The following is a 24,338-nucleotide window of genomic DNA, read 5'->3' as shown; positions in this document are numbered from 1 at the left end:
TCCTGCAACTCACCGCGTGTCTTGTTATTCAGAGCATCGAGACCACCATGGATGTTCGGGGGTGAACGGGAGGCTCAGAGGATACAACCGGTAGTTTCGTGCAGATGCACTTCTTCCGGCCTGAGGCCGGAAGAAGTGCATATGCACGAAACTACCGGTTGTAGCCTCTGAGCCTCCTGTTCACCCCCGGACCTCACAGAAGAAGCGCATCTGCACAAAACTACCGGTTGTAGTCTCAGCCTCCTGTTCACCCCCGGACCTCCCAGAAGAAGTGCATCTGCACAAAACTACCGGTTGTAGTCTCTGAGCCTCCTGTTCACCCCCGGACCTCACAGAAGAAGTGCATCTGCACAAAACTACCGGTTGTAGCCTCTGAGCCTCCCGTTCACTCCCGGAAGAAGTGCATCTGCACAAAACTACCGATTGTAGCCTCTGGGCCTCCGGTTCACCCCTGGCCCTCCCGGAAGAAGTGCATCTGCATGAAAATACCGGTTGTAGCCTCTGAGCCTCCTGTTCACCCCCGGACCTCCCAGAAGAAGTGCATATGCACAAAACTACCAGTTGTAGCCTCTGAGCCTCCTGTTCACCGCCGGACATCCCGGAAGAAATGCATCTGCACGAAACTACCGGTTGTAGCCTCTGAGCCTCCGGTTCACCCCCGGACCTCCCAGAAGAAGTGCATATGCACAAAACTACCAGTTGTAGCCTCTGAGCCTCCTGTTCACCGCCGGACATCCCGGAAGAAATGCATCTGCACGAAACTACCGGTTGTAGCCTCTGAGCCTCCGGTTCACCCCCTGACCTCCATGACAGTCTCCATGCTCTGAATAACATGACATGCAGTGAGTTGTAGGATTTTTTTTGTCTTTGTTACTTATTTTTGTCCTTCTTAGACTTTGTTTCCGAGCAGCACTGCCAGTTACAGCTTACTACATGTATTGTATCATATGGGACTCTCATTGCACATTTTGTCTTCCATTATTGTTGCAGATAGGGTATTTTGGTTTGGTGCTTCCATACATTTTTCCTCTTTTTTTTTCTTGAAGTCACTTTCCTCTTGTGCCTTCAGGACCTGTGGAATTTCTCAATCCAAACTTGGACCATTCACAAAAGGAGGCTGTTGTCTTCTCCCTCAACCAGAGAGAAATTGCTATTATTCACGGGCCCCCTGGTACTGGCAAGACAACAACAGTGGTGGAAATTATCTTGCAAGCTGTGAAGCAAGGGCTGAAGGTGAGAACAGTGCCTTCTCTGTAGTCATTGGGGCATTGCGCTCTTGGTTGTAAACGTCTCTGCTCCGTAATGTCATTCTGATTTCCGACACTCTCATTAGGACACCTGCGGTGGAAAAATGACAAAAATGTTGTTTATTGGAACCTCCGTCACAAGCGGAGACACAGCCTTGTAATTGTATTTCCCCTCTAAAGAGCAAGTGCTGTTTACATTGAATATGGCAGTGTTTCCCAACCAGGGTGCCTCCAGCTGTTGCAAAACAGCAACTCCCAGCATGCCTGGACAGCCTTTGGCTGTCCAGGCATGCTGGGAGTTGTAGTTTTGCAGCAGCTGGAGGCACCCTGGTTTGGAAACACTGGAATATGGGGATGGAAGGACAATGAAATTGATGTTGTTTTGACACTCTTTATGATGGCATGGTATTATTATTATTTTTCACAAATTTCGTCAACCTGATATGTTGTTTGGGCACTAAATACAACCCCTGATATCATCTGAGGGGATACACTTTAGTTAAAGGGAAACTGTATGTTGTACACATAGTTTAAAGGGGTACTCAACTGGAAAACATATTTTTAAATCAACTGGTGCCAGAAAGTTAAACAGATTTGTAAATTACTTCTATTAAAAAAAAATCTTAATCCTTCCAGTACTTATCAGCTGCTCTTTTGAAGTTATTTTCTTTTTGGATTTCCTTTCTGTCTGACCACATTGCTCTCCGCTGACACCTCTGTCCATGTCAGGAACTGTCCAGAATAGGAGCAAATTCTTATAGAAAATCTATTCTGCTCTGGACAGTTCCTAAAATGGACAGAGGTGTCAGAAGAGAGCACTGTGGTCAGGCAGAAAGGAAATCCAAAAAGAAAAGAGCTTCCTGTGGATCATAACAGCAGCTGATAAGTACTGGAAGGATTAAGATTTTTTAATAGAAGTAATTTACAAATCTGTTTAACTTTCTGGCACCAGTTGATTAAAAAAAATGTTTTGCACCGGAGTACCCCTTTTAATAAACCAACATCATGTGATGGAGCAGGAGGAGCAGATTGATATATAAAGCTTTCTGAAAAGATTCAGTATAACTTGTCATTTAATAATTAAAAATCCCAGTTGTTTCGATGCTTAGGAGTCCAGTGGGTGGTCTTATCATTAAGTTAGACTGTTCACAGGACTCCTAAGGAATGAAAGATCAGGGATTTCAATTAATAAGTTACAAGTTACGCTGGCTCTTATGCCAAAAACATATGTATCAATCTTCTCAGCTCTTCCCACAAGTATAAATTTTTCACATGAAACAAGTTGTGATGATGAGAAAAATAACACAATGCCCCAATAACAATGTTTTTAAAAACTCCACATGCAGAAGTGTTTTCTATCTGATTATTTTCAGGGAGAGGGCAGATGCCGTACAAATGTGCCTTATGCTAGATCAGGGTGGATAAGGTATGCCAAATGGATTTTCTGCGGGGCATGTGCACTGCTGCTCTATTCTAAGCCTATTGAACCAATGAAGATAGCCAAGCACTATGCTCTGTTCTCTTTGTCAGTCCTATAGACTTTGAGTAGAGCAGTAGCTCAAAAGCTTGACTTGCACTACATTAAAGTGGAGGCAGAGGAACTTTGTTCTTGTGATCATTCTGGGCCCATCATACAGACATGTACCTTCTGTCTTGTGGATAGGTTCTATTTGTAGGAAAATCACAAGATTTGGAGAGGGCCACAACCTGCGGCGGTGTTGGAAGAAAAATGGACACTTCCCTGGCGCTTACTGGATGTGGCTCCATAGGAAAGATTTCAGAATTCAGAGTAGTAGAAGTAAAACAGCGTTTTAGTTATACAAACTGGGGGTGACAACGCGTTTCGAGGGGACAGCACCCCTCTTCCTCAGGTCATGAATTAATGACCTGAGGAAGAGGGGTACTGTTCCCTCGAAATGCGTTGTCATCCCAGTTTGTATAACTAAAACACTGTTTTATTTCTACTACTCTGAGGTCTAAAATCTTTACTACGGAGCCACATCCAGTAAGCGCCAGAGAAGTGTCCATTTTTCTCACAACACTGCCGCAGGCTGTGGTCCTCTCCAGTTCAACGACCGTCCCAGGATTCTGGGTACGGATGGACACAGGCTGCTGCTTTTATCCACTAACGCCCCCCCCAGGTGATTTTCAGTGTTGTGCTTGGAGCCCAACTCAACAAGGTGAGCAGTTTCTTTGCACACTTACACACTCTTGTAAACACGAGATAAAGGCACAGGGTGCGCCAGTATATGTCCCTTTTTTTTTCCCTATACTGTATAAAGTTGAAAATCCCAAGATTATCACTTATCCACATTACAGCTCTTGGCTAGCTTCAACAGTCCCATAGAGAGTGAATGGGGTGGCGGCTGAGCTTGTGTGCTGCCACTCCAATTCCTCTGGGGAAAAGGGACCCCTTTGAAGGTCATGGGGGTCCCAGCTGTCCAAAATGTGGCATTTTTCTTTTGAACAAAACTTGACATGGCATGTCCCCTCACTTTGGGCAGGATGAACTTAATCGTGTTTCTTGCTTCTTCCATAGGTCCTTTGCTGCGCTCCATCTAATGTAGCTGTAGACAACCTAGTTGAACGATTGGCTGTGTATAAAGAGAAGATATTACGTCTCGGTCACCCAGCAAGACTTCTGGAATCCTTACAACATCATTCCCTTGATGCGGTATTGGCCCGGAGTGATAATTCACAACTTGTGTCTGATATCCGCAAAGATATTGACCTGACCTTTGTAAGTATTATGGCGAATTTGCTGGTTCAGTAGTTGCTCTGTCTTCCGGTTCATACTTTTACCAAAATGTTTCTCTTAATGTTTTATTAATATTATGATTATCGGCTGAGAAAATACACCTGATCACCAGGTTGATTGGGGTGTCTTTTTTTTTAAATTTATTTTTTATTTCTTTATTATTTTCAAAAACCATCATACAAAAAAACATTGAATCCACTTAACCACAGAATAAGTCCCTTGACCCTACCTCCACCCTCCCCTCCCTCGCCTGGCACCTTTTCACACCTTTTTTACATTCTGACTGTTATCCCTTCCATTTTTCCCATAATCTCTTAAATACTCTTAAAGATTCTTTATACCCTTTTTCTCCCATATTTGATCATTTGTGATTTTTTTTTTTAATTCTGATAAGTACCGTATTTATCGGCGTATAACACGCACTTTTAAAACTTAAATTTAAGGCAAAAAGTTTGCCTGCGTGTTATACGCCGATAAGTCTTCTGGTCACTGATTTAAAGCGACCGCAGCAGCGTCTGCTTGTTAAGTGTTAACAGCACGCCCGTGGCCACTTTAAATCAGTGACCAGCGGCGTCTCCTCCCCGCTCTGTCACTTGTTTTCTTCCGCACTATCCACAGGCACTGGTGGATAGTGCGGGAGACGCTGATCAAAATGAGCCCTACCTTGTCCGGATCTGCGCTACCTTTTAATCCGCGTCTCCCACACAATCCACCAGTACCTCATCATTCCCCCTTTCCCTGCTTTTTATTTTTTTGTTTATTTTCCTTACCTGTCTACGCTTCGGCAGGTCAGGTCAGGCGGAGGGTCTTGCGGGGTCAATGAAGCAGATGAGTTACGTCCTCTGCCGTCTTCTCTGTGCGGCATCACTTCATTTCTTGTAGTCGCCGCCGAAAAGTGACATCCTTGATGCCGCACAGAGAAGCCGGGAGAGGACGTAACTCATCTGCTTCACTGACCCCGCAAGACAGCCGAAGCACAGACAAGTAAAGAAAGGGGAAGAGTGGTCTTCAACCTGCGGACCTCCAGATGTTGCAAAACTACAACTCCCAGCATGCCCGGACAGCAGTTGGCTGTCCGGGCATGCTGGGAGTTGTAGTTTTGCAACATCTGGAGGTCTGCAGGTTGAAGACCACTGGATGCCATAGGAGGAACATGATGGGGGGGGATGATGAGACAGGGGGAAATGATGAGGGGGGGGGATGAGACAGGGGGAAATGATGAGGGGGGGGATGAGACGGGGGGAAATGATGAGGGGGGGGATGAGACGGGGGGAAATGATGAGGGGGGGGATGAGACGGGGGGAAATGATGAGGGGGGGGATGAGACGGGGGGAAATGATGAGGGGGGGGGATGAGACGGGGGGAAATGATGAGGGGGGAATGAGACAGGGGGAAATGATGAGGGGGGATGAGACAGGGGGAAATGATGAGGGATGGGTGATGGGGGGATGAGACAGGGGGAAATGATGAGGGGGGAATGATGGGGGGATGAGAAAGGGGGAAATGATGAGGGGGGGATGAGACGGGGATGATGGGGGGAATGAGGGGGGAATGATGAGGGACATGATGAGACAGGGTGGGGGGAATGATGGGGGGACATGATGAGACAGGGTGGGGGGGATGATGAGGGGGGAATGATGGGGGGACATGATGAGACAGGGTGGGGGGATGATGAGGGGGGAATGATGGGGGACATGATGAGACAGGGTGGGGGGATGATGAGGGGGGAATGATGGGGGGACATGATGAGACAGGGTGGGGGGATGATGAGGGGGGAATAATGGGACACGATGAGACAGGGTGGGGGGGATGATGAGGGGGGGAATGATGGGGGACATGATGAGACAGGGTGGGGGGATGATGAGAGGGGAATGATGGGGGACATGATGAGACAGGGTGGGGGGATGATGAGAGGGGAATGATGGGGGACATGATGAGACAGGGGGAAATGATGGTGGGGAGGCACTAAATGCTTAATGTCTGTATGGCTAGTGGTGGTCTATGACAGGGGGAAATGATGAGACATGGGGGGTTTAATGAGACATGGAGGTGGCGATGAGAGGGGTAAATGTGGCACAGGGACTGATAAAAGGGAAGGAATGATGTGGCACTGGAGGGGACAGGACCAAACTGAGGTGCAGAAGAAAACGAAGTTGGGGGGATGATGTGGCATTTAGTCCAAGTCATTTATTTGACATTTTATTTTTTTTACTTAAATTTACCTGTTAAAATGGGGGTGCGTGTTATACGCTGATAAATACGGTACATGTTGTTCCAGATTGGAGTAAACTCAAAACTCCCTTTACTACCTATTAATTTCCTAACAATCACCCATGTGTTATTAAGTGCCTGGATGTGGCTATCTTTTTAACTACTTTATTTTTTAATCTCCCAGCTTCCAGAATCTCAAATATATTAACTCATTTTATTCCTAAATCATTAATCACCCTTATCACCATCTCCTGTTCTTGCTACATACGTCAACTGTGCTACAATGTAATACACCCAAAAATTTGGAACATTCAACCCTCCTTGTTCTAAAGGTGGGTTCATGTAAATACTCTTTATTCTAATGTGCTTCCTCCCCCATATCAATTAATTTGTCCTTTTTTCAATTCCCTTAAAATGTTTAATCTAATCCAGATTGGTGACCCCTTTAAACAATGTCATACCATTGGTAAAATTACCATCTTCACCAGTGCTACCCTATCCGCCATGTGCAATCCTAGCCCACTCCATATCTTACATTTATTGGGGTGTCTTAATGTTTTTTAATGCAGTTATTGAAAACAAAGCAGGGAACAATTCAATGGAGGACATGTAAAAAGAAATAACCGAGGCCCAAATTTATAAAGGCTGCATTCCTGGCAATAGGTTGTGCAAGCAATATATTTGCATAAAAATGTGTGACTTTTTTTTCCAGGTCTGTGCCTGGTCTCCAAATTGGCAGACAGGTTAACTGCAAGCATAAATGTATGCCCTGTGCCTGCTCCCAATTTATGAACTGTGCTCAGGAACCCAAACCCATGGCTAATGGCTGACATCACTTATCAGCGTGATTTCTGGCATTAATCTTTAAGATGCCACAATCAATGTTGATTGTGAAGTCAAAATTGTAGTTGCCGGTAGCTGGGAACCATTGCAGCAAAATCGCAGGGTCTGATCAGCCTAGAGGATGGGGAGATGGTCCCTAATTTGTTCTGTCCTGTATGATCGGCACTCCAGTGCTGCAGGCAGCCTTTAGTAATGGAGCTCTGATAACACTTATCAATGCTGTGCTATGGCACAACATTGTTTAGTGTATGCAATTGAAAGAATCCCTATGGACTAAAAATAGTAATTAAAATGTTGAAAAATATGTTAATAAATGTGAATAATCCCTTCCCCCTAATCAAAGTTTGAATCGCCTGCACTGCACATTACACGGAAAAAAATAAGTCCAGAGTTGCTGATTTTTTTCTCAACAAAAATGGTACACCCAAAAACTTCAGATTAAGGCGCAAAAAATTAGCACTCCTACATCCTCAGAAAGATAGAAGTGTGATAGGAGTCAGAAAAGGATAAGCATACTTATTTTGTACAGAGAGACAGAATTTATTAAAAGTAATAAAATAAAATAACATTTATATAAATTAGGTATCGTTGTAATCCTATGGACCTACAGAATAATCACAATCATCATAATTTTTACCGATAAGTGCACTGGATAGAAATGAAAGCCCCCAAAAGTTGCATAACGGCGGATCTTTATCCAGTTTTGCACCACAATAAAAAAAATTTGTTTTGCCGCAGATTTTGTGGAAAAATAAGTAATGTAATTTTCCTCCTAAAGACCTCATATGGGTCTGTAGATGTAAAATTAAAAGCGTTATGGCTTTAAGGCTATGTTCAAATGGCAGAATTTCCTCAATTTCTCACAAATTCCGTTCAGTAAACCTTGCTAAACATAATTGGGGAATTCTGTCAGAATTGCAACAGAATTTCTGTGTTCTCAGAACTCCTCCAAAATGCAATCCATAGACTTCAATTGGATTCCACTACAGAATTCTACAAAATATAAGATTGGTGTTATATTGTGTGGAATGGGACTGTGGAAGCCGATTGAAATCAATGTGCAGTAAATTTCGGTGGAATGCTTCTGCGGAATTCTGCACGGAAATTCCGCTGTGTGAACATAGCCTTAGAATGTGAGGAGGAAAAAACTAAAGTGCAAAAATAAAAAATCCCTGCGTCCTCAATGGATTAAAGCAGTAGTCTATAGATGAATCCTATTTTTAACTGTCTAAATAAATAAATATAAATAAATATATATTTTTTTGCAAAATAAAGTTATTTTACTACCTTTCTGTGGTCTTTTTTTTTATTATTTATTTATCTTTTGCTTTTGATGCAAACTGTCTGTTTTGTTGTCTTTATTAGCCTAACTTCCTTTCTGGTGTACATACTGTAATAAACTTCCTGTGTGCACTATAGCCAGGAATTTAGCCAACTTTATTGCATCACATGGTGGGAGGGGTTATAGTCAAGAAGATGTAGTGGGAGGAAGTCAGAGTATTCTTATATCCCTGGCTAGAGGGTCTGACCAGACAGGAAGCTGGACTAATAAAAATAGATGAGGCAGATTGCATCAGAAGCAGAAGGAGAACCTGAAAGACGACAAAAATTTAGTAAAATAACATTATTTACCAAAATATGTTCAGTCATAAGATAGTTTAAAATAGGTTTCATTGTTGGACCACCCCTTCAAACCACTGAAAGATCAAGTGGATAACATTCATCATCTCTGGCAATGGTGCTCATTTAGGCGTTTGCAATATTAGGCAGAAAATGTGGTCTGATGAATGACATTTTATCGTGTGAACGGTCTGTTGCATATGTCTTTTACCTGGGAATTTGGTGGCATCAGGATGCACTGTGATGCTCTGGGCAGCGTTGTGCTAGAAAACCTTAAAGGGGTATTCTGGCCCTAATACATCTTATCCCCTATCCAAAGGCTAGGGGATAAGATGTATAATCTGTCATTGCGCACCCACCTTTGTGAGCTCTCCGCAGCGCTGGAGGCTCCTAGTGTGTAGCGTGACGACCACGGGGCCGGAGTATCGTGACATCACGACTCCGCCCCAGTGTGATGTCATGCCCCGCCCCCTCAATGCAAGTCTATGGAAGGGGGCGTGACTGCCACGTGGTTGTCACTTTACACACTCTGAGCCTCCAGCGCTGCAGAGAGCTCGCAAAGGTGGGTGCGCAATGACAGATTGCGGGGGTTCCCATTGCCCGACCCCCGCGATCATACATCTTATCCCCTATCCTTTGCATAGGGGATAAGATGCATTAGGGCCAGAGTACCCCTTTAAGTCATGGCATTTAGGTGTATGATATGACATGTACCAACTACTGAAACATATATGCAGACCAAGTCCACCCCTTCATAGCAGTAGTATTCCCTAATGGCCTAATTGCAGAAAAATGCCCTCGGCCATACTGCAAAAATTGTTTGAGGAACAAGACAAAGAAATCATGATGTTGACTTTGCCTCAAAACTCCAAAAATCTGTGGCATGTGCTGGAAGTCCCATCCATGGATCCAAAGGATAGGGGATAAGATGTCTGATCACGGGGGTCCCGCCACTGGGGACCCCCGCGATCTTGGCTGTGGCACCCCAGACATCCGGTGCACCGAGAGAACTTTGCTCCGTGCCTGGTGCCCCAGCGGCGGAACCCCCGCTATCAGACATCTTATCCCCTATCCTTTTGAATAGGGGATAAGATGTCTAGGGGCAGAGTACCCCCTTAATGGATCTGCCACCAATGTTCTGCTCTGGTAGTCCGATACCACAAGGCACCTTCAGAGGTCTTGTGCTGTCTATGGTTCAATGAGTCAAAACGGTTTGGTCAGCAGAAGGTGGATTCACATAATTTTAATGTTATGGCTGATCCATGTATACTGATAGTTATGCAGGAGTTAATGATCACATCTGTTCAGTCACAAGCTAAAACTATAATATTTCTTCAAACAAATCTAATGTGTATTTTCTTTTCCGTTTTAATTGGGCTATTACTGTCTCTATATACGTAGATGTTGTGTTTGCCATTACGATAACATCAGTCACTTTAATGTTATAGCTGATACTTCACTCTTTGTTTGGCTTCTCTTCTGCCCGGCTCTAAATGAGATCCTATTAAGGTAGATTCCCAAGCAGCAGATTTGTTGGAGAAATTTCTGCAACTGGAAACCAGTCATGGCGCATGGATTTCTGCAAGCTCAATTCAGATGAATGGGACACAATTCGAAATTTCTGCAGTAATTCAGAATGCATAGGATCCTTAAAGGGGTACTCCGGGGGAAATTTTATTTTTTTTAAATCAACTGGTGCCAGAAAGTTAAACGGATTTGTAAATGACTTCTATTAAAAAAATCTTTACCCTTCCAGTACTTTTTAGCAGCTGTATGCTACATAGGAAATTCTTTTATTTTTTAATGTATTTTTTGTCTTGTCCACAGTGCTCTCTGCTCACACCTGATGCCAGTATCAGGAACTGTCCAGAGCAGGAGAAAATCCCCATTGCAAACCTATGGTGCTCTGGACAGTTCCTGACACAGACATAGGTGTCAGCAGAGAGCACTGTGGTCAAGACAAAAAATAAATTCAAAAAGAATGTCCTCTGTAGCATAAAGCTGCTAAAAAGTACTGGAAGGGTTAAGATTTTTTAATAGAAGTAATTCACAAATCTGTTTAACTTTCTGGCACCAGTTGATTTAAACAAAATAAAAAATAAAGTTTTTCCACCAGAGTACCCCTTTAAGGTGGTATGGAATAAGAAATATCACATTTATGCACCCTTTACAGTCCATTCACTATATTTGGTGGGTCCCGGGAAGATTAAAAGGGGCTTGTGAAGATAACACGTGCCCCATGTGTAGACACTATTGCTTGTGATGGCAGACTCATCTAATAGAAGTATAAACCTGTAGGTCATATGCAGTGACACTTAGAGGACTCGTGGCAGCCGACAGGTTAGTGTAGGGCCTTAGGGTATGTTCACACTACGTTATTCACGCGAAATTCTGCGATCGGAATCACGCGCTGTGAACATAAACATCAGTGTGAATGGGTTTCCGCGAGACTCGTTCACACTGAGCAATTTCAACGGCGGACAATACGGTCGCTGAAATAGTTCCACGCAAAGAAGGAACATGTTATTTCTTTGCACGGAAGTCTGCGAGCACTGCATAGCCGTCAATGGTGACAGCGCAGTGCCGTGTGGTTCTGCCGCCAAAATATTTTGGCGGTGGCCGCCAGAATAGATTCCATTTAAAATACGTGGTGTGAACATATCCTTAACCCCTTAAGGACGCAGCTCATTTTCACCTTAAGGACACAGCCCTTTTTCGCAATTCTGACCACCGTCACTTTACGAATTAATAACTCTAAGATGCTTTTACCGATTATTCTGATTCGGAGAGTTTTTTCGTGATATATTCTATTTTATTTTAGTGGTAAATTTTCGTCATTACTTGCATCCTTTTTTGGTGAAAAATCCCCAAATTTCATGAAAATTTCGAAAATTTTGCATTTTTCTAACTTTGAAACTCTCTGCTTGTAAGGAAAATTGATATTCCAAATAAATTTTATATTGATTCACAAATACAATGGGGGACATTTATCAAAGCATGTAGTAGTTTGTTTTTTTTTTGCTTAAAATTGTCGCATGTGCGCCTGCGCTCTTTTTTTCTGCGACTTTCTGCTTGTTCAGTGTCCTAAGCAAAAAATAAAAATCTTGCTTACCAAAGCAAAAAGTGATTTTTGACTTGGTGGTCAGAGATTTATCAAGTGCGACAGTTGCAAAACAGTCGCATCGCATGAAAAAAGCTACTAAATTTATTCCAGCTCAGACATGGAGCAGAAAAAGCCACTACCAAAGCAAAAAAAGAAAAATTGCTTACATGAAAGAAATGTATCAACAGGCTGAAAGCAGTTGATAAGTCGCACATAAGCAAAAAAATAGTAAGAAAAAAATAACCAAAAAAAGGAATACATAAGCAAACATTGATAAATGTCCCCCAATATGTCTACTTTATGTTGGCATCATAAAATGGACATATTTTTACTTTTTGAAAAAATTAGAGGGCTTCAAAGTATAGCAGCAATTTTCTAAATTTTCATGGAAATTGCAAAATCAGAAGTGACAGATGTTACAGAACTACAACTCCCAGCATGCCTGGGCAGTCTAGGCATGCTGAGAGTTGTAGTTTGGCAACATCTGGAGGGCTACCGTTTGGGCACCACTGTAATAGTGGTCTCCAAACTGTGACCCTCCAGATGTTGCAAAACTACAACTCACAGCATGCCCAGACAGCAACCTTTGGCTGTCTGGACATGCTTGGAGTTGCAGTTTGGCAACCACTAGAAGGGCGTCAGTAAAGATCACTTTACTGCCCCCTTCCTTGCCCCCCCCCACCGTCGCTTCCCTACCTGTGTTGTGATCTCCGCAGTCTCCAGCGATGATCGCCGGTCCCCACGCATCTTCTCCTCCAGGTACCGGCCTCCATCTTCTCCCCCCGTTCTGCCCGACATTAAGGGGTGGACAGAGTGGGGGGTTTCCATAGCAACCCCCTGTCGTGTGCTGCCATTGGTCAGAATTCATTTCTGACCAATGGCAGGGGATGGGAGGAGATCGCAGCACTGCGACCTCGCTCCTATCCCTCAGGATGATCGGGGCTGTCACTGACAGCTCCGATCATCCCTATTTTCCGGGCGATCGGGTCACCAGAGACCCGATCAGCCCGGAATAGCAGAAAATCGCATGTCTGAATTTACCCGCCTCGGCGATGTGCCGGGATGCCTGCTGAATGATTTCAGCAGGCATCCCGGTCCGGTCCCCAACCGGCTAGCGGCGGGGATCGGAATTCCCACGTCCTTAAGGACTCGGGATGCAGGGCGTATGCATACGCCCCATGTCCTGAACAGGTTAAAGGGGTACTCCTGTGGAAAACCTTTTTTTTTTTTTTTTTTTTTTTTTTTTTTTTTTTTTAAATCAACTGGTGCCAGAAAGTTAAACAGATTTGTAAATTACATCTTCTAAAAAATCTTAATCCTTCCAGTACTTTTTAAGGGCTGTATACTACAGAGGAAATGTTTTTCTTTTTGGATTTCTCTTCTGTTACGACCACAGTGCTCTCTGCTGACCTCTGCTGTTCATTTTAGGAACTGTTCAGAGCAGTATATGTTTGCTATGGGGATTTTCTCCTGCTCTGGACAGTTCCTGATCAGGTGTCAGCAGAGAGCACTGTGGTTTTGACAGAAGAGAAATAAAAAAAAGATAAGTATTTCCTCTGTAGTATACAGACCTTAAAGGGTAGCTCCCACCATCATGTTTTTTTTTCTGTTCCTGCCTATTGCCCTTTTATCTCTAACACCCTCCCTGCCTTTATTTTTATTTTTTACTATTTTAAAAATGGCATTTAGTCTGCCTGGTAGTGTGCTCACTACTTAAGTACTACAACATATCAAAAATAATTTTTCATGACAGTGCCCATTTAAAACATACTGGAAGGATTAAGATTTTTTAATAGAAGTAATTTACAAATCTGTTTAACTTTCTGGCACCAGTTGATTAAAAAATAAAATGTTTTCCACCGGAGTACCCCTTTAAAATGAACAAATTAGCCAGTGCCCATGGTTATGGTAGATCTATTAATGACTCATGATGAGGTTAAAAAGTTGAATGTACCTTGGATCCTTGCCAAGAAAATGGCATCTCATGTAAAACAAGCCCTTTTACAGCTCTGTCCTTGGAAAAATAAAGAAAATTAGACATCTCACATGGCGAACCACAATTACCATAAAGCACTTTTATCCTGCTAACACAGAAAAAAACAACATAAGTTTGGTATTAATGTAATAGCATTGACTTGTAGAATACAGTTAAACCGGACCTGGTCCCACTTTTAAGCCAATAAAGTGGTGACGTGTCCTTAAAGACTTTCAGGAGGGGAGTCCATACATACATGATGTCTCGATCATGCCTATTGAAGGTCCCGGGCATTGAAAGTGATCAGGGATAGGCCCTTGTTTGGTGATCGGAGCTCTTTGTATTGAGAGTGTTCCTAGCCTCTCTCTAAGCCAGTGTTTCCCAACCAGGGTGTCTCCAGCTGTTGCAAAACTACAACTTCCAACATGCCTGGACAGCCTTTGGCTGTCCGGGCATGCTGGGAGTTGTAGCTTTGCAACAGCTGGAGGCACCCAGGTTGGGAAACGCTGCTCTAAGCTATGAGTGATGGCTCGTGTCATATCCTGATCGGACCATGAGGAGGGGCGAGGAAAGCTCCCAATACAAAAAGCTCTGAGCACCTAAAAAGAAAAGCCCGCTCACTGGGCACCTGTGGGGTTTGCTCCTGGGATCTTCAACAAACTTTATCTTTGTCATGCTAGCTGACCAGGATATCATGTATTCCTTCCCTGAGCTCTCTATTGAGCCATGTTTTTTGTTTTTTTTGCACCCCAAAATAATCAAATGGCTCTTGGAATGAGTTAATAAAAAAAATGAAGAGAATTACTACACACAAAATTAAAGGGTTAAAAAGAACCTGTCAGGTTCCTGGTGTCTCGCACAAAAGCCACGGAAACTGTGGAGAGCAGGGTAGTGACCCCTCTCTTCTCTCTTCTTTGGTATGTGTCGGAGAAAGTTACTATACTTCTGTCTGCAGCATTACCTGTTAGGTCCTTGGGCTGGGGACCTGGTAGGTTCCATTTAAAGGAATATTTTTGTCTTTCAAAGTATATTGAAGATTATGTCTGACACCGAATTCCATTTTAGGGTTTACTTATGAGGGCCTGTAGCCAAAAATTTGATTGCAGGATCATTAACCCCTTAACGACCATGGACGTATATGGTCCGATCGGCGTTTGATTGCTCAAAGCCTGGAATCCAGGCTTGAGCAATCAAGCACAGAAAACACTGATCAATGCATTCCTATGGCAATGCATCGAACAGTGCCTGCAATCAGTGTATGCAATATTACAGCTCCTAGAGGGGGCTATAACACTGCATAAAAAAAGTTAAAATAAGTCGGAATTATAACTCCCTGATAATTCAGTTTTCATGAGTCCATCACGACAGCACCACATTAGATTGCCCCCTAGCTGCATACGAACAGGAAGTCCAAGAGAGGTTAAAAAAGCCCCTCCCTCCATACTCCCTCAGCGTTTATAAATTACTAAGAGAGCAGTTATTAAATAAACATGTACAGGTACATATAAGAATAAGGGTGGGAATAGATAGGTGCTGTTGTGATGGTGCTGTCCACCCACGACAGCACCACATGAGACATACCAGATAAGTGTATATTTAGGGAGGGACCACGGCCTGCAGAACCTTTCGGCCAAACCCAAGGTCCTGAGAAGAGGCCACGTCCAGCTTATAATGCTTGAAGAAAGTGTGCGAAGACCATTTTGCTGCTTTGAATATCTTTTCTCTCTCGGCCCAGGAGACTGGAATGAGCTTTGATGCCTACCGGAACATCTTGACCTGCAGCAGTATAGGAATGACTGATTGCCGACTTAAGCCATCTGGAAATGGAGTTTTTTGATGCCTTCTTCCCCCTATTTGGTCCTTGATACTGAACAAACAGATGAGAATATTTTCTCCAGGTCTTAGTAATCTCCAGATAATGTAAGACCGCTGTCCTGACATCCAGTTTATGGAACTCTTCCTCCTTTATGTTTTTGGGACTGGCACAGAAAGAGGGAAGAATTATGTCATGAGACCTATGAAAATTGGAAACAACTTTTGGGAGAAAGGTAGGATTATGTTTTTGATCTTATCTTTGAGTACAATAATGTAATAGACAAGGCTTGGGTCAGAGAGAGAAAGACTTGAGCATTCAGGGACCATTCCCCTGGATCTAGAATATGGCGATCTAGGAAATCTGCTGATGGGTTGTCTACTCCTTTCAGATGTACTGCAGAAAGGGATAACACATTTTGTTCTGCCCAAATAAATATCTTCTCTGCTAGAATCTTCAGGGGTGTGTGTCTTGTTCCACCCTGATGATTGATTAAGGCCACTGCTGTAGTGTTGTCCGAGTAGACTTTTACATAAAGGCCCTCCACTAAATTTTTTGAAGCTTTTAAAGCTTTAAATATCGCTTTTAGTTCTCGATAATTCAAGGAACAGGTTCGGGTTTCTTGGTACCAGGCACCCTGAAGTTGGAAATCTTCCACCACGGCTCCCCAGCCCCACAGAGTGGCATCTGTCGTTATAGAGATAGATGGAAGAGGAAACCATGGTATCCCTACCAGAAGATTTTCCTTCTTCAGCCACCACTTTAGGGATTTCTTTACAATAAGAGGAACTTTAATCTTATTTTCTAGTGACAACTGAGAGCGATCCCAGGATTTCAGTATTTGTGACTGAAGAGTTCTGGAATGACTCTGACTCAAGAGTACGGCTGGTATACAGGAAGTCATGGACCCCAGTAGGGACAGGGCTTCCCTCAAGGTAACAGATTTGTTTTGCAACACCTTTTTTTATCTTCTGCTGAATGGAGGATACCTTTTCTGCTGGAAGAAAGGTTTTTTGTACCTCTGAATTCAGGATCATGCCTAAGAATCTCTTGGTTCTGGAGGGAGAGGGATCCGACTTCTGGAAATGTATTATCCAGCCCAGGACTTGCAGACATGACACTGTTGGACATGCAGAGACAGCAGGGGGTAAGAATTGGCAGTGATCAAAAGATCGTCTAGGTAGGGAATGATGGTGATCCCCTCTAGTCTCAGGGAGGCTACAACCTCCACCATAACTTTTGTAAATATCCTTGGTGCCGAGGATATTCCAAAAGGTAGAGCTTGAACTGGTAATGAAAGACTTTTTTGTTTAACTGGACTGCAAACCGAAGGTATTTCTGGTGAGGCTCGTAGATAGGAATATGAAAGTTAGCGTCTTTTAAGTCAATAGTGACCATCCAGGCGTCTTTTTAAATTAGATGAATGGCAGATTTCAATGTTTCCATTTTGAACTTTTTGTATGTAATACATTTCTTATGACCCTTTACATTTATAATGGGCCTGAAGGAACTGTTGGGCTTTGGGACTAAGAATAAGTTGGAATAGTGTCCTAGGCCTTGTTCTTGCTGAGGAACCGGAATGATAATCCCAAGGGATAACAGATTTTTTTATACCTGAGCTAAGCCTCATGTTTGCATTTTTTGATGCTAGATCTGTAATGCGATATCCTTGAGGAGGAGGGAAAGCAAATTCGATTCTGAAGCTGAACTCTAGAATAAACAGATTTTTTGAGATGAGGGTTGAGTAAGAAATCTCTGCTCTTGTCCATCTTATGGTCTAAGGGATCTTTTTAGTTGAGCGCTATCCTCAAATGGTAAGGATGTCTTCTTAAGCACTTTTGATACAGTGACCCCCCGACTTATGATGGCCCCGACATATGATCATTTCAACATATGATGGCCTCTCAGAGCCCATCGTATGTTGAAGGCAGCCTCGACATATGATGCTGCTGTGTGTCGGGGCCATCATACAAACAGCTATCTGACAGCGCTGACAACTTCAGCAACTGACAGATAGTTGTTTAATGTGCCCCGTTCTGCCTCCGGTTACTCACATGCTGTCCTGCTAACTCACGCAAGCTTCCACTGTGAGCTCCATGTAAGCCCCACCCCCCCCAGTGCAGCCATCTTGCTGCAGGCATCCAATGAGCTGCTGGTTGCCCTCCCCTTCCTTTCCTATAGAGCTGTAGTCGGCAGGATCGTAATGGAGGACATTCTGTCTCCCCTGAAGGTATTTAAATAACTGTACAGTACTGTATGCGATGTCACACATCACATACAATACATATACACACAATACACCCCATACATCAGTGTTTCCCTATCAGTGTGCCTCTAGCTGTTGCAAAACTATAACTCCCAGCATGCCCAGACAGTCAATGGCTGTACATGCATGCTGGGAGTTGTAGTTGTGCAACAGCTGGAGGCACCCTGGTTTGTTAAACACTCCCCATACACTCCACATACAATGGTCATCCCAGAACCAATTAGCAGTTTCCCATAGAGATATGTATTCAACATACAATGGTTCCGAGGCCCCAGAACCAATTACCATTTTTACATAGACATATGTACTCGACATATGATGGTTTCAACATATGATGGTTCTCCTGGAACCAATTAATATCATATGTTGAGGGACCACTGTACTTGTACATAAATTTTGGAATTTCGTTCCACAATTTCGTATGTTCCTCATTAAATGGAAATCTGTGTACAGGGTTCAATGACTTCACCTTTCTCTTGAGAATTGTAACCCAAAGAAACAATATCAACCTCAGAATCTGAATCAGAGTTCACTAGTAAAGTGGTTTTCGTCTTTTTAATGGAGGAGGATTCAAAAAAGAAGGAAGATCCGGCATATGGAATGGATCAATCGGTGGAGATGGATCAACAAACTGAGCTTTAGGCAGAGCCGCAGCAACAGAAGTTTGAACTTCAGATTTAATAATAGAGCAAAGTTCCTCCCAAAAAGATGGGGATTCCTGCTGAATTAACCTATCCATACAGACTTTACATAGGGGTTTATTATATCCTTCATGTAATACAATAGCACAAACCCCACATTTTTTGGATTTAACTTTGGATTCTTTTTCCTTAGATTTCTTCGGGGCCTCCTTGTCTTCCTAAAAGAGGAGAGAAGGAAACCTATAAGAATATGGAATTTTTAAAAACAATACCCCCCCCCCCCCCCCCCCCCCCCCCAAAAAAAAAAAAAATAGAAGTAGGTTTACCCGTAATGGGTCAGCTACACACTGGGTTGCTGGGTCCTGTGCGCTCCAGAGATCCGTAGCGGCCAGCGACCGAACTATCCATGGTGATCCAGAGGATGTTGGATAGACCTGGGCTTCCTTATATGCCCAGGGTTTTGAATTTGGCGGCTGCCACCCGAATCCTAATCATGGCGTCTTCCGGTGGGCGCCGCCATCTTGGAGGCGGGACTACCGGTCTCCAGCCAATCACAGGGGACGTACACGCGAGCCGCGACTCACTCGCGTGTGACATCACCTGCACGCGCGCACTGCCGCCATAGGAAACCGGAAACAGCCAGGGGAACTAGGGCACCCGAGGCCGGCCAATGAACTAGGTCCCCTGCATAAACTTGCGGAGCACCGCAGGGGACCGAAAGCGGGACCGGAGAAGCGCCTCGGGAAAAGGCCACGACCCGGTACGGGAAAGAAGAGGAGGCCAATGGTGACCGACTCGCCCCGCCCGAACTCCACCAGTGCAGCCTGCAGGGAAAAAAGGTACACCCCTCTCTGCACCCCTCCATAGGAACAGGAAACACTGAGGGAGTATGGAGGGAGGGGCTTTTTTAACCTCTCTTGTGCTTCCTGTTCCTATGCAGATAGGGGGCAATTTCATGTGGGGAACCCCTTCCCTAATAAAAATCAGAATCACCCCCCTTTTCCTATAAAAAAAAAGTGTGTAAATAAAAACAAACGTGGTATTGCCGCATGCGTAAATGTCAAAACCCTAAAAATATATTGTTAAATATATATTATCAATGGCGTACGCGCAAAAAAAAAAATTCCAAAGTCCAAAATTGCGTCTTTTTGGTCACTTTTTATACCATAAAAAAAAAATCAATAAAAAGGGATCAAAAAGTCCGATCAAAACAAAAAATTGTACCGATAAAGACTTCAGATCACGGCACAAAAAATGAGCCCTCATACTGCCCCTTTCGTGGGAAAAATAAAAAAGTTATAGGGGTCAGAAAATGACAATTTTAAAAATTTTTATTTTCATGCATGTAGTTATGATTTTTTCCAGAAGTACGACAAAATTAAACTTATATAAGTAGGGTATCATTTTAATTGTATGGAACTACGGAATAAAGAGAAGGTACCGTATATACTCGAGTATAAGCCGAGTTTTCCAGCACGATTTTTTGTGCTGAAAACACCCCCCTCGGCTTATACTTGAGGGAACTCTCCGCCCTCAGTGGTCTTCAACCTGCGGACCTCCAGATGTTTCAAAACTACAACTCCCAGCAATCCCAGGCAGCCATCGGCTGTCCGGGCATGCTGGGAGTTGTAGTTTTGAAACATCTGGAGGTCCGCAGGTTGAAGACCACTGCGGCCTTCGACATCATCCAGACCCCCCCCCCCTCCCTCACCCCCTTTAGTATTTTACTCACCTCCGCTCGGCGGGACGTTAGGGTGCGCTGGTCCGGGCCATCTGTGCTGCAGGGACCGTCCGGTGGGGAGGGATAGTCGTTCCGGGCTGTCCATCTTCACCGGGGGGGCCTCTTCTCCGCGCTTCGGGCCCGGCCCGGAATGGTCACGTTGCCTTGACGACGACACACAGGGACGTTCTTGAGCAACGTCCCTGTGTGTCGTCGTCAAGGCAACGTCTCTATTCCGGCCCGAAGCGCGGAGAAGAGGCCCCCCTGGTGAAGATGGACAGCCCGGAACGACTATCCCTCCCCACCGGAAGGTCCCTGCAGCACAGATGGCCCGGACCAGCGCACCCTAACGTCCCACCAAGCAGAGGTGAGTACAAAACTAAAGGGGGTGAGGGAGGGGGGGTCTGGATGATGCCGAAGGCCGCAGTGGTCTTCAACCTGCGGACCTCCAGATGTTTCAAAACTACAACTCCCAGCATGCCTGGACAGCCGATGGCTGTCCGGGCATGCTGGGAGTTGTAGTTTTGGAACATCTGGAGGTCCGCAGGTTGAAGACCACTGTTAAATCAGACATTGACAAGCGGTGATGATGAAGGGGGGGGCTGATGACAGGTGGTGATGATGAAGGGGGGGTGGGATGATGACAACGCGATGATGACAGGTGGTGATGATGAAGGGGGGGTGTGGGATGATGACAAGGGGATGATGACAGGTGGTGATGATGAAGGGGGGGTGGGATGATGACAGGCAGTGATGATGAAGGGGGGGTGGGATGATGACAGGGTGATGATGATGGGGGTCTGGATGATGACAGGCGGTGATGATGAAGGGGGGATGATGACAGGGTGATGATGATGAGGGTGTTAATGACGGGGGTCTGGATGATGACATGGGGGGATGATGTATTTCCCACCGTAGGCTTATAGTCGAGTCAATAACTTTTCCTGGGTTTTTGGGGTGAAATTAGGGGCCTTGGCTTATATTCGGATCGGCTTATACTCGAGTATATACGGTATAAATTTTTACCGAAAAATATACTGTATAGAAATGGAAGCCCCCAAATTTACAAAATGGCGTATTTTTATTTTGTCGCACAATGATTTATTTTTTTTGCCATAGATTTTTGGGTTAAATGACTGACTCCTGTCATTTCAAAGTAGAATTGGTGGCGCAAAACAAAACAAAAAAGCCATCATATGGATTTGTAGGTGGAAAATTGAAAAGTTTATGATTTTTAAAATGTAAGGAGGAAAAAAACAAAAGTGCAAAAACTGAAAACCGCTTGGTGCTTAAGGGGTTAAATAGTTTTATGGGTGTAATAGGAGTGATTATCAGGTAAGGAGCGGGATTAAATAGTCAAGGGGTGTGTATTAGGCATACACGCCCATCAATGTACAATGTTCAAACCCCCTGACTATCCCCAGGACTATCGCCTGATCAGGTCCTCTTTAAGAGAGAAAATTAGTTTAAAGCGTTGCTATGGGCAACAAGGGTAGTTTATAGTTAGATAAATGAGGCACGTTGGTGAGATTAGAGATTCGGCACATGCATGTAACTGTAAAACATGTCTTTAGGGCAGTGTTTCCCAACAGGGTGCCTCCAGATGTTACAAAACTACAACTCCCAGCATGCCTGGACAGCCTTCGGCTGTCCAGGCATGCTGGGAGTTGTAGTTTTGCAACATCTGGAGGCACTCTGGTTGGGAAACACTGCTTTAATGGGTTAAAAAAAACTTTGGCTACTGCAGTGCCATCTGATTTACCATTATACGGCTATGATAACATTTTGATATTCTCTTTAAATGAAAGAACAACAAATCACTGCTATTATAGGATTGCTTTTTTTTTTCTCCTTGAAAGGCTAAAATGAGAAAACTGCAGAACAGAGATGAAAAGAGCAGCTTCAAAAGAGAAATCCGAGCTCTGAGAAAAGAGCTGAAGGAAAGAGAGGAGGCGGCCATGATAGAGACGCTGAAAAATGCCAATGTCCTCCTCGCCACCAACACAGGTCAGTGAGGGGACGGTGGGCAGATACAATTTGTTCGGCTTTAATCACATTTTCTGTGGACATCTCCCTAGTATCCGGTCTTGATAGAATCCATAGGGAGCTGTATGATTCATAGACAGTTCATGTGATGTCTTTCCTGATGGATAGAAATAGCGATGACTTTATGAGTCATCATCAAGAAATTCTGTAAGTCATTCTCCAAAATGTCCTCAATTCCATCTGATAATGCTAGAATCATAAGCACTATCTAATTAATAAATACCCTGTAAGGATTCGGTGAAAATAAAAGGTACTCCAAAAAAAGAAGTATTAGTCACTTAACTGACTGTTCAGCTGTGCAGCAGCATCTCTCCATGCCATGTTCAGGAGCAGCCAGAATGAATTCGGACTATGACCGCGCGGCGGACATGTGCTGCCCCCATTGACAGCAATGCGGTTCGAGTTGGAATGTCACTTAAAGAATAAACATGTTGTTCATTCTTTCGGTGGAGTATGAAATTGGAATTTCCACAGTGCAGCAGAATCCCATTGAATACAATGGGAGGCTGCTGCCTTGGGCGAAAATTCCCTAGTGTGCCTAGGCAAAGTACAATTCGCCTCTCCACAACAGCATAACACTCAGTTTGTAAGGTTACTTCTCTATGCAGAGAAAGGGATATGTACATAACAGAAAAGTATGTAAAGTGTATATAAAGATAATTGTAAAACGCTGTGACTTATTATTTTACGCATAGATTTTCTCCCGAAATGGATGAAAAGGCTTAAAGGAGAACTCCGGTGGAAAACATTTTTTTTAAATCTACTGGTGCCAGAAAGTTAAACCGATTTATTTGTAAATTACTTCTATTAAAAAATCTGAAGCGGCCAGCGACCGAACTATCCATGGTGATCCAGAGGATGTTGGATAGACCTGGGCTTCCTTATATGCCCAGGGTTTTGAATTTGGCGTCCACCACCCGAATCCGAATCATGGCGTCTTCCGGTGGGCGTCGCCATCTTGGAGGCGGGACTACCGGTCTCCGGCCAATCACAGGGGACGTACACGCGAGCCGCGACTCACTCGCGTGTGACATCACCTGCACGCGTTGGGAGCAGCATAGGTTTGCTATGGGGATTTTTTCCTGCTCTGGACAGTTCCTGACACGGGCATCAGGTGTCAGCAGACAGCACTGTGGACAAGACAAAAAATAAATTCAAAAAGAAAAGAATTTCCTCTGTAGCATACAGCTGCTAAAATGTACTGGAAGGGTAAAGATTTTTTTAGAGCAGTAATTTACAAATCTGTTTAACTTTTTGGCACCAGTTGATTAAAAAAAAAAAAAAGAATAATTCCACCGGAGTACCCCTTTAACTCCTTGGGGACGAAGGGCGTATGCATACGCCCTCGCGTCCCGTCACTTAAGGACGGAGGGCGTATCCATACACCCTCCGTATTTCCGATCACTGCCGCTCGCCGGGCGGTGATCGGACCGGGATGCCTGCTGATATCTATCAGCAGGCATCCCGTGGCAATGCCAAGGGGGGTCCTGAGACCCCCCCATATCGGCGATCCGCGCAAATCGGGTCACTGGTGAGTGATCTTCACTGTGGCCTTCTAAAAGCTGCAAAACTACAACTCCCAGCATGCCCACACAGCCAAAGGCTGTCTGGGCATGCTGGGAGTTGTAGTTTTGCAACATCTGGAGGGTCACAGTTTGGAGACCACTGTGTAGTGGTCTCTAAACTGTTGTCCTCCAGATGTTGCAAAACTACAACTCCCAGCATGAACTGACTGTCTGGGCATGTTGGGAGTTGTAGTTTTGCAACATCTGAAGTGGCACAGTTTGGAGACCACTATATGGTGGTCTCCAAACTGTAGCTCTCCAGATGTTGCAAAACTACAACTCCCAGCATGCCCAGACAGTCAGGGATGCTGGGCGTGTAGTTCTGCAATATCTGGCCCTTCAGATGTTGCAGAACTACAACTCCCAGCATGCCTGGACAGTCTGGGCATGCTTGGAGTTGTAGTTTTGCAACATCTGGAGGGCTACAGTTTGGAGGCCACTGTTCTTCCCCAGTTGTTACATAACTACAACTCCTAGCATGCCCAGACTGTCCAGGCATGCTGGGAGTTGTATTTCTGCAACATCTGAAG

The 24,338-nt window shown here is 44.3% G+C and overlaps 1 protein-coding gene across 1 annotated transcript in view; it reads left to right on the top strand.

Annotated features, from left to right (window-relative positions):
• IGHMBP2 (immunoglobulin mu DNA binding protein 2) overlaps positions 1–24,338 on the top strand; it is a 96,395-nt gene that overhangs the window by 18,517 nt on the left and 53,540 nt on the right. Inside the window, exons 5-7 of the mRNA XM_056526716.1 lie at positions 1,070–1,233; positions 3,787–3,987; positions 22,057–22,204. Of these exons, the coding sequence (XP_056382691.1) occupies positions 1,070–1,233; positions 3,787–3,987; positions 22,057–22,204 (513 nt within the window). The remainder of the gene's footprint in view (positions 1–1,069; positions 1,234–3,786; positions 3,988–22,056; positions 22,205–24,338) is intronic.

The sequence above is a fragment of the Hyla sarda genome, chromosome 6 (genome assembly GCF_029499605.1).
Source record: "Hyla sarda isolate aHylSar1 chromosome 6, aHylSar1.hap1, whole genome shotgun sequence".
NCBI classification, from domain to species: Eukaryota; Metazoa; Chordata; class Amphibia; order Anura; family Hylidae; genus Hyla; species Hyla sarda.
This window is presented reverse-complemented; position numbering and strand designations above follow the sequence as displayed.